This window comes from Taeniopygia guttata, chromosome 26 (genome assembly GCF_048771995.1).
Source record: "Taeniopygia guttata chromosome 26, bTaeGut7.mat, whole genome shotgun sequence".
Classification (NCBI taxonomy): Eukaryota; Metazoa; Chordata; class Aves; order Passeriformes; family Estrildidae; genus Taeniopygia; species Taeniopygia guttata.
In genome coordinates, this window is record NC_133051.1 from 2,399,277 (window position 1) to 2,412,186 (window position 12,910).

The 12,910-nt window shown below is 48.7% G+C and overlaps 1 protein-coding gene across 1 annotated transcript; it reads left to right on the top strand.

Moving 5' to 3' along the window:
* Positions 1–3,564: 3,564 nt before the first annotated feature.
* On the top strand, positions 3,565–12,901 carry TAF8 (TATA-box binding protein associated factor 8). Its single transcript, XM_030291985.4, has 8 exons — positions 3,565–3,642; positions 5,497–5,650; positions 6,868–6,966; positions 7,187–7,249; positions 8,908–9,032; positions 10,579–10,726; positions 11,574–11,716; positions 12,758–12,901. Exons 1-8 carry the CDS (start codon positions 3,583–3,585, stop codon positions 12,899–12,901), a joined length of 936 nt encoding a protein of 311 aa, XP_030147845.3. The 5' UTR covers positions 3,565–3,582.
* The last annotated feature ends 9 nt before the right edge of the window (positions 12,902–12,910 follow it).

The window sequence follows — 12,910 nt, forward strand, 5'->3', positions numbered from 1 at the left end:
TGTCCCCTTGTGGCTTCTGAGGTCCCCAGAGACACCAAATTGCCCTGCCAGGCTGGTGGGGACGGGTGGCAGGACCCCAAAAAGGCTGCAGGGCTTTGGTGGGTTCAGTTCTGGCTGTAAAGGGGTGACAGGACCCCAAAAAGGCTGCACAGACCTGGTTGGGAAGGGGTGACAGGACCCCAAAAGCTGCAGAACTCTGTGGGTTCAGTTCTGGGTATAAAAGGGTGACAGGACCCCAAAATGCTGCAGGGATTTTTGGGGTCTGTTCTGGGTTGGAGGAGGTGAGAGGATGATTTTTAGGGACACTGCTCCTTCTGAAATCAAGAAAAGTCATAAAAAGGCAATTTTTTTTGAGGGAAGAGGGGAAAAAAAAGGGTCCAAGTGCTTGAAGAAACCTCCCTCTCCCAGCAGCTTTTTGCAGGATTTCTCCCCTTTCCCTGAAGATATATTTTTTTTTTTTTCCTTATCGAGGATCTTTTATCAGCTCCTTGCCCTCATAGCAGCAATTTCCATTTCATCTGCAAATAGGGCCGGGGAACTGATCTGATCAAACAAGAACCAGCCCAAAGCTCAGCTCTAAACTCACCTTGAGCAGCTGAGAGGTTCCAATGAGTTCACACAATTCCTGCATTTCATCCATCCTTATTCCTTCTCTAACTCCAGGATCCCACTGGGAAGAAAAAAAAAGGGACTTTTCATCAGATTTAGGGATTTTCTCAAAGTGACAGCTTAAAATGACAGATTTAATGAGCAGGAGAAGGTGACAACAGTGCTGTCACCCATCCTGTCACACCAAGGAGCTGCTCAGCTCTGGCTCTCAGATCCTGCTGCTTCTTCAGCTCTTCCCCTAAAATAATTTTAAAAAACAGTTTATTTTAAGTCCAAAGACTCGCAAGGCTCCTGTCCTGGTCAGGGAATCCCAACAGCAGAGTTTGTGCCTGAGTATAGGATGGGGGTCTGAGGATTTGGGGGTAGAGAGAGAGAAACCTGCAGAGCTTCTCTGCTCTCTCAGCAACCCAAAATCTGCTTTTCCACAGGAAATAAAGTTCCCATCTGAACTGCAGCAAAAAGAAAGAAAGAAATAGAATAAAAAAGCAGCTTGGATCCATCTCCTCGTCCCTTTGGATCCCAGAACTGCAGGCAGGGGGAGGACAGGAGGGAGCAGAACGTTCCCTGAGTCCCAGGCTGGAGCTGGGGGTGAAATTCCTGCTGGATTAGCTCAGGAGCTGGTGGGATGGGAAGGAACACATTTGACATCAGTGGATGTTGAAATAAAAGTCCCAAAACAAAAAAATCCACCAAATCCTGGAAGCAGGAATGGGGTCTGATATTCCAACCTGACCACGGGGATCTGCTGAGGAGCACAAGTTCCAGAGGGAGCCACGGGGTGTCCACGCCATGCAGGATTTTCTGGGAATTCCTGGGGTGAATTCCAACTCTCCAAAGGGTTTCCCAGTGGAGATGGATATTTGGGAGCCCTCCCAGCTCCCTGTTGGTTTCCTGGAATTTGTTATTTGTGGGATCAAAGAGCAGCTTCTCCCCTCTGTGGTTATTTCTAGGTTTGGAAAAACCTCTCCAGGTTTTTCCTCTGGAAAATTCCCCCCTGGAATATCCTAACTCCCACCTTGAGAGGTGTTTGGCATTGTTGGAAAAACTCTTCCCCACTCTCTGTGCCTTTGGAATCTTTGGGAAAAGTCAAAATTCCACCTGGAGCTCATCCACATCCCCACACCTGACTGGGAATTCCCTTCAGGATCAGATTCCTCCTCCAAATAACAAATCCAGGGAGAAAATTCCAAAATTTTCACTGCCAGAGTCTTTAATAGCCACAAATTGCCACCAATAACACTCGAACAAACCAATAATATTCATCAAATATTAAAAAAAAATGCCTCAAAACTCAAAATAAAATATAAACCCCAACATCCCCGTGGCTTGAAACTCTGCGTGTTGGAGTTTCCATTCCTGGAAGGAACAACCCAATGTCCATATGGGGAAAAAAAAAACCCAAATATTCCCAGAAAATCCATTTTCCTCAGCACATCAAACTGCCCCAGATTTGGTTACCCAAGGAATTTTTTTTGGGTGGGTCCCAGAGGAATTTGCAGTCTCAAGTGGGAGGAGGGTGGATTGGGGTGGAATTTTTTGGGGAGGATTTTCCCAGCTGAGGGATGTGAAAAAATCGGCACGAATTCATTCTGCGCTGGCGATTTGTGAATGAAATGGCTCAGAAATAATCAGAATTTCTCAGTCCCAACGTGCCCTCTGCTGGCAGCGTCAAATCCTGGGAATTTCTGAGGAGGGAACCCAGCAGCTCCATCCTTGCATCCAGCACTTCTCTGTTGTTCTTATTCTTTTGAGAGTTTTAAAACTTCTAAAAGTTTCTTCTGCTTTTTGATATTTCCGTATTTTTACTAAACCTTTTCACGCCGTTCTTGTAAATAAGAATTGTTTTACATTCTTCTGGGTGAGTAGAGAGAATTAATGGAGTGTTGGTTTAAGCAGTGTAATTGGAGAGGTGGCAATTTCACCCTCCAACCCGCTTTTAATATTCTATATATTAACAATAAATAGAAAAAAAAAATCTGTTGTCCTTGCAAAATGTGGGATAAATCGCAAGAAATCACAATCAAATTGTGGGATAAATCGTAGGGATAAATCATAGGAAATCACAATTAAAATGTGGGATAAATCACAAGAAATCATGGGCAAAATGTGGGATAAATGACAAGAATTCACAATCAAAATGTGGGATAAATCAATGGGATAAATCAAGATCAAAATGTGGGATAAATCCCAGGGATAAATCCCAGGAAATAACGATCAAAACGTGGGATAAATCCTCAAAACAGGATGGTTTTTGTGCATTTTCCAGCCTAATCAGCAAGAAAGGAAAATTCATCAGTGAAATAATTTTAATTTATTAAATTAAATTAAGATTTATTTTAATCTTAATTTAATTACCTTTAAGAAGTTGACAAAATCCAGAAACGTTCTTAATTTCCAAGGAATTTATGCATCATGTATGAGATACAGGAATATGCAACAGGCTGTTGTTTTTAAGGTTATTCTTTTGGTCACAAGGCACGATTTTAATAACTTAGTGTCCGAGAGCACCCGGACATCCGTAATTCTTTTTATTGTCTTGTAATTGTCCTAACTCTCAGTTTTATTACTCTAATTGTATTATTATTTTTAAAACCATTTTATTATTATTAAACTTTCAAAATTTTTAGAAAACCAAGTGATTGGCGTTTTTCACAGATGTCCTAAATGGGGATTCCATAAATTGGGATGCCATAAATGAGGTTTTAATGGAGATTTCGCTGACTCGGCAAAACCCCCGCGGTCCTCGTGTCCTGTGCAATCCCAGGACGGTTTGGGATGGACGGGACCATCAATCCCATCGCGTTCCACCCCCCCGGGATCCAGATGTGCGGGGGGAGGGGGGTTGGGCGCATCCAGATGTTGTCCCCCTCCTCCGCACTACAACTCCCACAATGCTCCGCGCTTAGCACCGCCTGCACTACAACTCCCACAATGCACCGCGCTCCCGCCCACCGCCCCGCCCGTACCTGGCGCATGCGCACAGCTCCATATGGCTCCAAGATGGCTGATACAGCATCCGGCGGCTCCGGCACGGTAACGGCGCCTCATCCCCGGGGCGCGGGGCCGCGCGGGCGGGTTCCCGGCGGGTTCCCGGTGGGGCCGGGCGGGGCAGCGGCGCCCGGTCCGTCCGGGGCGCGGAGGCGGCCGCGGCCAGGCCGCGGAGCGTGGAGGCGGCGGGCGGAGAGAGGGAGGCGCTGATTGGCTGGAGGTCCTGAGGGGAGGCGGCGTTTGATTGGCTGAGGATGGCGCGCTCGAATTGGCTGGAGGAAGGCGGGGCGGGGCTTGTGGGGGGTTCTTAAAGGGGCCGCGTCCCAAAAGTGTCTGGGGAGTTGCTGTGAGGACGCGTGTGTAAATTTATGTATTTGTATAAATCTGTGTAAATTTACATATAAATATTTATATAACTGTACGCACACGTGCCCGCGCGTGTATGAGTGTAGAGGACGTGTGTGTGTGTGTGTGCGTGTGTTCCTGCTCTTCCATGCTCCCAAACCCTTCCATTCCCTGCTCCCCGCCCCATCCCATCCCAAGAATTTTGTCCCATGCCATGGATTCATCCCATGGATCCCATCCCATGGATCCCATCCCATTCAATGGATCTAATCCTATCCCATCCAATGAATCCCATCCCATCCTATGGATCCCATCCTAACTAAAGGATTCCGTTCTGTCCCATCCCATGGATCCCATTCAATCCCTCCCATCCCATCCCATCCCATCCCATCCCATCCCATCCCATCCCATCCCATCCCATCCCATCCCATCCCATCCCATCCCATCCCATCCCATCCCATCCCATCCCATCCCATCCCATCCCATCCCATCCCATCCCATCCCATCCCATGAATCCCATCCCAAGGATACCATGGATCCCACCCCATGGATCCCACCCCACCCCACTCTCTCTGCAGGGGTGCCACCCTCCTGCCATGTCCTGACTCTCATTCCCATTCCCGTTGTTCCGTTGTTCCCATGTCCCATTGTTCCCATCATTCCTATAGTTCCCATTGTTCCCATCGTTCCCATTGTTCCCGTTGTTCTCATCGTTCTTGTTGTTCTTGTCGTTCCATTGTTCCATTGTTCCCGTTGTTCCGCCATTCCCGCCATTCCTGTTGTTCTTGTTGTTCCCATTGTTCCATCGTTCTGTCATTCTCGCCATTCCCGTTGTTCTCATTGTTCCTGTTATTCTTGTTGTCCCATTGTTCTGTTGTTCCGCCATTCCCGTCATTCCCATTGTTCTCATTGTTCCTGTTGTTCTCATTGTTCCGTTGTTCCCGTTGTTCCACTGTTCCCGCCGTTCCTGTTGTTCTCATTGTTCCCGTTGTTCTCATTGTTCCTGTTGTTCTCATTGTTCCATTGTTCCCATTGTTCTGTCATTCTGTCATTCCCGTTGTTCTCATTTTTCCATTGTTCCCATTGTTCCATCATTCCATCATTCCCATTGCTCTCATTGTTCCTGTTGTTCTTGTTGTCCCATTGCTCCATCATTCCCGCCGTTCCCATTGTTCTCATAATTCCTGTTGTTCTTGTCGTTCCATTGTTCCCATTGTTCTGCCGTTCCCGCCATTCCCGCTGTTCTCATTGTTCCTGTTGTTCTTCTTGTTCCCATTGTTCCCATTGTTCCATCATTCCGTCATTCCCATTGTTCTCATCATTCCTGTTGTTCTCATTGTTCTATGGCTCCCGTTGTTCCGCCATTCCCACTGTTCTCATTGTTCCTGTTGTTCTCATTGTTCCGTTGTTCCCGTTGTTCTGCCGTTCCCGCCGTTCCCATTGTTCTCATAATTCCTGTTGTTCTCATTGTTCCCGTTCTCATTGTTCCATGGTTCCCGTTGTTTGGCCGTTCCCGCCGTTCCCGTTCCCGTTGTCCCCGCGTTCGGGGCGCAGCGTGGCGGCAAGGCGGCGGGCAGCCCTGCGGACAATTACCAGCTGGCGCGGCGCCGCACGCTGCAGGTGGTGGTCAGCTCGCTGCTGACCGAGGCCGGCTTCGAGAGCGCCGAGAAGGCGGCGGTGGAGACGCTCACCGAGATGATCCAGAGCTGTGAGTGCCACCCGGGCCGGGATCCGGATCTCCACGTGGTGCCCGGGCTGGGAGACAGCGCCCGGAGCAGCCAGGCCAGGCCTGGGCTCATGCCTGCCATAAATGGCAAAAGATTGGCCCCAAATCATGGCAAAAAATCCCAAAGATCGGCCCCAAATCTGTGGCACTGATCCCAAAAATTAGCTCCCAGTCCAAGGCTCAAATGCCAAAGATTGACCCCAAATCCAGACCACAAATCCCAAAGATCAGCCCCCAATCCAAGGCACAAATTCCAAAAATCAAGTCCCAGTCTATGGCACAAATCTCAAAAATCAGCCCCAAAGCCATGGCACAAATCCCAAAAATCAGCCCCCAGTCCAAGGCACAAATCCCAAAAATCAGCCCCCAGTCCAAGCACAAATACCAAAAATCTGCCCCAATCCAAGGCACAAATCCCAAAAATCTGCCCCAAAGCCATGGCACAAATCCCAAAAATCTGCCCCTAGTGCATGGCACAAATCCCAAAAATCAGCCCCAAAGCCATGGCACAAATCCCAAAAACCAGCTCCCAGTGCATGGCACAAGTCCCAAAGATCAGCCCCAAATCCATGACACAAATCCCTGGAATCAGCCCCAAATCCCAAAAATCAGCGCCAATCCAAGGCACAAATCCCAAAAATCAGCCCCCAGTCCCTGGAATCAGCCCCAGTCCAAGACACCAGTGCCATATCCAGTTTTTTTGCGAAAAAAACCACTTTCCCAATATCCAGCCTAAATTTCCCTTGAACATTTAGAGCTGAGAAAATTTCAGTTTTCAAGGGAAACATTTTAATTTTCCTTTGAAAGTTGAAAATGAGCAGCTGGAGGCTGTGACCTCTGGTTCTGTCAGTTCCTGGAGAAGGAGCCACAGCCACTGGGTCTCCTTTTCTCCAGGACAAACACCCTCAGCCATCCCTTTTAGGGTTTGTGTTCCCAACCCCTCTCCAGCCTCGTTGCCTCCTCTGGATATGCTCAAGAATCCCAAAATCCTTCCCAAACTGAGGGTGCAGATTTGCCTTTTGCCTTCATGGCAAACACTGATTTTTTTTTTAATCCTTACCACCCCCACACTTTCATTTTAAACACTCATCCTACAAAATGCCCCATCCCGGGGTTGTTTCTCATTCCTTGCTGAATTTGTTGAAAATTCCCATCCCTGGAGCTGTGAGGATGAAATCCCTGCTGGTTTTATCCTGCAGATATTTCAGAAATTGGGAGGAGTGCCAAGTCCTACTGCGAGCACACAGCCAGGACCCAGCCCACGCTCTCAGACATCGTGGTGACCCTGGTGGAAATGGGTGAGCAGCTCCCTCTTCCCACTCTTTCCACCTTTGGATTGGGAAATCCGCCCCCAAAATCTTGGATTCGCTGTGGACACACACAGCTCATGGTTTTCCATGATCCTTCCCATTGTCTGCTCCCTGGCCCATCCCGTTCTTGTTTAATTTGGAAAAGATTTGGGAGGAGAGAGGAGGATTTTGACAGGATAAATTCCTGGTTTTCTCTTCTGTGTTCCAGGCTTCAACGTGGAAACTCTTCCTGCCTACGCCAAGCGCTCCCAGAGGATGGTGATCACTGCCCGTACGTGGGGGACCTTTCCTGGTCTGCAGGGGGCTGGGAACAGCCTGGAACCCCTCTCTGCTGCCTGCCAGAGAGCTCCTGATGGGCTCTCTGTGGGATAATCCCGGGAATTCGGGCTCCTGAATTGGAGTGAAGGGACCTGTTTTCCCTGTTTCCTGTGTTTTCCCTGATTTCTGTGTTTTCTCTGTTTCCTGTGTTGTTTCCCCTGATTCCTGTGTTGTTTCTCCTGTTTCCTGTGTTGTTTCCCTGATTCCTGTGTTGTTTTCCCTGATTCCTGTGTTGTTTTCCCTGATTCCTGTGTTATTTCCCCTGATTCCTGTGTTGTTTCCCCTGATTCCTGTGTTGTTTCCCCTGTTTCCTGTGTTGTTTTCCCTGATTCCTGTGTTATTTTCCCTGTTTCCTGTGTTGTTTCCCTGATTTCTGTGGTTTCCCTGATTTCTGTGTTTTCCCTGATTCCTGTGTTGTTTCTCCTGTTTCCTGTATTATTTCTCCCGTTTCCTGTATTATTTCTCCCGTTTCCTGTGTTGTTTCCCTGTTTCCTGTGTTGTTTTCCCTGATTCCTGTGTTATTTCTCCTGTTTCCTGTGTTGTTTCCCCTGATTCCTGTGTTGTTTCCCCTGATTCCTGTGTTATTTCTCCTGTTTCCTGTGTTGTTTCCCTGATTCCTGTGTTATTTCTCCTGTTTCCTGTGTTGTTTTCCCTGATTCCTGTGTTGTTTCCCTGATTCCTGTGTTATTTCTCCTGTTTCCTGTGTTTTCCCTGATTTCTGTGTTTTCTCTGTTTCCTGTGTTGTTTCCCCTGTTTCCTGTATTATTTCTCCTGTTTCCTGTGTTGTTTCCCCTGTTTCCTGTGTTGTTTCCCTGTTTCCTGTGTTTTCCCTGTTTCCTGTGTTGTTTCCCTGATTTCTGTGTTTTCCCTGATTCCTGTGTTGTTTCCCTGTTTCCTGTGTTATTTCTCCTGTTTCCTGTGTTGTTTTCCCTGATTCCTGTGTTGTTTTCCCTGTTTCCTGTGTTGTTTCCCGTTTCCTGTGTTGTTTTCCCTGTTTCCTGTGTTATTTCTCCCGTTTCCTGTGTTATTTCTCCCGTTTCCTGTGTTGTTTCCCTGATTTCTGTGTTTTCTCTGATTCCTGTGTTGTTTTCCCTGTTTCCTGTGTTGTTTTCCCTGATTCCTGTGTTATTTCTCCTGTTTCCTGTGTTGTTTCCCTGATTCCTGTGTTGTTTCCCATTTCCTGTGTTGTTTCCCCTGATTGCTGTGTTGTTTCCCCTGTTTCCTGTGTTGTTTTCCCTGTTTCCTGTGTTGTTTCCCTGATTCCTGTGTTGTTTCCCTGATTCCTGTGTTGTTTCCCTGATTTCTGTGTTGTTTCCCTGATTCCTGTGTTGTTTCCCTGATTCCTGTGTTGTTTTCCCTGTTTCCTGTGTTGTTTTCCCTGATTCCTGTGTTGTTTTCCCTGATTCCTGTGTTGTTTTCCCTGTTTCCTGTGTTGTTTCCCATTTCCTGTGTTGTTTTCCCTGTTTCCTGTGTTGTTTCCCTGATTCCTGTGTTGTTTCCCCTGATTCCTGTGTTGTTTCTGTGATTCCTGTGTTGTTTCCCTGATTGCTGTGTTGTTCCCCTGATTCCTGTGTTGTTTTCCCTGATTCCTGTGTTGTTTTCCCCCTGCAGCTCCGGTGACAAACCAGCCCGTGACCCCCAAAGCCCTGACAGCTGGGCAGAACAAGCCTCATCCACCCCACATTCCCGGCCATTTCCCGGAGTTCCCAGATCCCCACACCTACATCAAGACACCGGTGAGTGAAAACAACATTTTTATGCTCTTTGGGGTCCGTTTGAATTCCAGGAGTGGGATGGATGGAGCTGCTCCATCCCTGTGAATTTTGGAAGTGGAACAGCTCCATCCCCGTGAAGTTTGGGAATGGAGCTGTTCCATAAGTGGAGCAGCTCCAAACCTGTGAAGTTTGGGAGTGGAACAGCTCCATCCCTGTGAAATTTTGGAACTGGAGCTGTTCCCTAAGTGGAGCAGCTCCATCCCTGTGAATTTTAGAAGTGGAGCAGCTCTATCCCTGTGGCATTTTGAAGTGGAACAGCTCCATCCCTGTGAAGTTCAGGAATGGAGCAGCTCCATCCCTGTGGCATTTTGAAGTGGAACAGCTCCATCCCTGTGAATTTTGGAACTGGAGCTGCTCCATCCTTGTGAATTTTGGAACTGGACCTGCTCTATTCATGTTTGTTTTGGAGTGGAGCAGCTCCATCCCTGTGAATTTTGGAAGTGGAACAGTTCCATCCCTGTGAAGTTTGGAAGTGGAGCTGCTCCATCCTTGTGAATTTTTAAGTGGACCTGCTCCATTCATGTTTGTTTGGAAGTGGGGTTGCTCCATCCCTGTGATGTTTATTTGGGAGTGGAGCAGCTCCATCCCTGTGAAATTTTGGAACTGGAGCAGCTCCATCCCTGTGAATTTTGGGAATGGAGCAGCTCCATCCCTGTGAAGTTCAGGAATGGAACAGCTCCATCCCTGTGAAATTTTGGAACTGGAGCAGCTCCATTTTCAATATTCACAGGGATGGAGCTGTGAATATCCCTGTGAATATTGAAAATGGAGCTGCTCCATCCCTGTGAAGTTTGGAAGTGGAACTGCTCCATCCTTGTGAATTTTGGAACTGGACCTGCTCCATTCATGTTTGTTTGGGAGTGGAGCAGCTCCATCCCTGTGAAGTTTGGGAATGGAGCTGTTCCATAAGTGGAGCAGCTCCATCCCTGTGAAGTTTGGGAGTGGAGCAGCTCCATCCCTGTGAAATTTTGGAAGTGGAACAGCTCCATCCCCGTGAAGTTTGGAAGTGGAGCAGCTCCATCCCTGTGAAATTTTGGAATTGGAGCTGCTCCATCCCTGTGAATTTTGGAACTGGACCTGCTCCATTCATGTTTGGGAGTGGAACAGCTCCATCCCTGTGAATTTTGGAACTGGAGCTGCTCCATCCCTGTGAAGTTCAGGAATGGAACAGCTCCATCCCCGTGAAGTTCAGGAAGGGAAGGGAACAGCCCCATCCCTGTGAATTTCAGGAATGGAACAGCTCCATCCCTGTGAAATTTTGGAAATGGAACAGCTCCATCCCCGTGAAGTTTGGGAGTGGAGCAGCTCCATCCCTGTGATGTTTGGAAGCGGGCTTGCTCCATCCCTGGTATGTTTGTTTGGGAATGGAGCAGCTCCATCCTTGTGAAGTTCAGGAAGGGAACAGCCCCATCCCTGTGAATTTTGGGAAAGAAGCTGCTCCATCCCTGTGAATTTTGGGAATGGAGCTGCTCCGTAACTCCTCCATCCCGATCTTTCCCTGCCCCAGACCTACCGGGAGCCCGTGTCCGACTACCAGGTGCTGCGGGAGAAAGCGGCTTCCCAGCGCAGGGACGTGGAGAGAGCCCTCACCCGCTTCATGGCCAAGACAGGAGAGACCCAGAGCCTCTTCAAGGACGATGTCAGCACATTCCCACGTCAGTCATTCCCTGATTTCCCATCCCATTAGGGTTTGGGGATCATCCCGTGCGTGGTGTTTGCCCTGCTGAGGCGCTGCATGTGGGAATCCTCACAATGCCCGGGTCTGGGGAAAGGATTTAAGGATTCCCACAATGGAAGGTTGGAAAGGAGGGATTTGGGGGTTAAAATGGGGAGGAAAAGCAGAAAGCAGCTCCTCAAGGTTCCCTTTTTTCTCCTGGTGGAGAAGGCCTAAATCCAAATCTCACCCCAATCCGGGCTCCACCCCCTGCAACCTCACCAAGGAATTTCTTCTCCCTGACATTTTCCTGCTGCTGGAAATTTTCCTGTCTCTCTGCCTGCAGGGCAGTGATGAGGATTCCCACTTTCCCAAGGCTCGCTGGCAGCCTCTTCATTTAAGAGGAGCCCAATTTCCCAGAAAATTGGGATTTTATGGTGGAGTTCAGGAAGAATTTTCTCTGTTGGAACACGGCTGGAAACATAAAAGAGATTCAGAAAATTGGGAAGTAGAGACTGACATCCTTTAAGGATCAGAAAATTGGGAAGTAGAGACTGACATCTTTTAGGGATCAGAAAATTGGGAAGTAGAGACTGCCATCCTTTAAGGATCAGAAAATTGGGAAGTAGAGACTGACATCCTTTAAGGATCAGAAAATTGGGAAGCAGAGACTGCCATCTTTTAGGGATCAGGATTTCCTTCCTGATCCTTGGGAACAGCAGGATAAGGAAACGCATCCAAACCCAGAACCAGCGAAATGTTTGATCTCCATAACTCTGTCCTTAATTTCTGAGGGGAGGAATTTCTCCCGGTTTCCTGACTGCGTCTCCTCTTTTCCCTGCTGCCAGTGATTGCTGCCAGGCCTTTCACTGTGCCCTACCTGACAGCCCTGCTCCCCTCCGAGCTGGAGATGCAGCAGATGGAGGAGACGGATTCCTCGGAGCAGGACGAGCAGACGGACACCGAGAACCTCCCGCTGCACATGAGCACGGTGGGGACACCCTGGGGGGCTCCTGGGGGCCATTCCTGCAGCCTGGAATTCTGCCTCTGCCTCCTGGGAAGTGGGAGATGGAACTGAGCAGTGGCAGGGTTCCTCAGCTTGGAATTCTGGCTGTGCCTCCTGGGAAATGGGAAATGGGAAATGGGAAATGGAACTGAGCAGTGGCAGGGTTCCTCAGCTTGGAATTCTGGCTGTGTCTCCTGGGAAATGGGAAATGGCAAATGAAAAATGGAAAATGGGAAATGGGAAATGGGAAATGGAACTGAGCAGTGGCAGGGTTCCCCAGTTTGGAATTCTGGCTGTGTCTCCTGGGAAATGGGAAATGGGAAATGGGAAATGGGAAATGGAACTGAATAGTGACAGGGTTCTCCAGCTTGGAATTCTGGCTGTGTCTCCTGGGAAATGGAATTGAACAGTGTTAGGTTCCCCAGTTTGGAAAACGTGGCTCTGTTTCTTGGGAAATGGGAAATGGAACTGAGCAGTGGCAGGGATTTTCAGCTTGGAATTCTGGCTCTGTTTCCTGGGAAATGGGAAATGGGAAGTGGAACTGAGCAGTGGCAGGGTTCTCCAGTTTGGAATTCTGGCTGTGCCTCCTGGGAAATGGGAAATGGAACTGAACATTGCCAGGGTTCTCTAGTTTGGAATTCTGGCTCTGTTTCCTGGGAAATGGGAAATGGAACTGAGCAGTGGCAGGGTTCCCCAGTTTGGAATTCTGGCTCTGCCTCCTGGGAAATGAGAAATGGAATTGAACTTTGAAGAACTGAAGCTGGTTGTTCAGCTTGGAAAACCTGGCTTTATTTCTTGGGAATTGTCCCTCCTGCCCACAGGGCTTTGAACTGGGAATCCTGGAATGGTTTGGGGTGAGAGGGACCATGAAACTCCTGTCCCATGGGCAGGAACACATTTCCCTATCCCAGGTTGTTCCAGCCTGGCTTTGGACACTTCCAGGGGTGGATCAGCCATGGATTCTGCGGGCAGAAGGATTTCCAAGCCTGTTTTTGGTTTATTTATTGTTGTTTTTGTCTGTGCCAGGACGATGCAGGGCCCGAGAAGGAGAACAGCTCGGTGCTGCAGCAGAGCAGCTCCCTGGCAGGCAGCAGGAACGGGGAGGAGAACGTCATCGACAACCCCTACCTGCGGCCCGTGAAGAAACCCAAAATCCGCAGGAAGAAGTGACCGGGGGTG

What these genes read in the sequence shown, in the direction of transcription:
- TAF8 (XM_030291985.4), top strand. Translation starts at nt 3,583, where the DNA reads ATGCGCACAGCTCCATATGGCTCCAAGATGGCTGATACAGCATCCGGC. An exon ending in GGTGACCCTGGTGGAAATGG is followed by an intron (nt 6,967 to 7,186) that starts GTGAGCAGCTCC and finishes TCTGTGTTCCAG; the next exon opens with GCTTCAACGTGGAAACTCTT. An exon ending in TCCCGCTGCACATGAGCACG is followed by an intron (nt 11,717 to 12,757) that starts GTGGGGACACCC and finishes TGTCTGTGCCAG; the next exon opens with GACGATGCAGGGCCCGAGAA.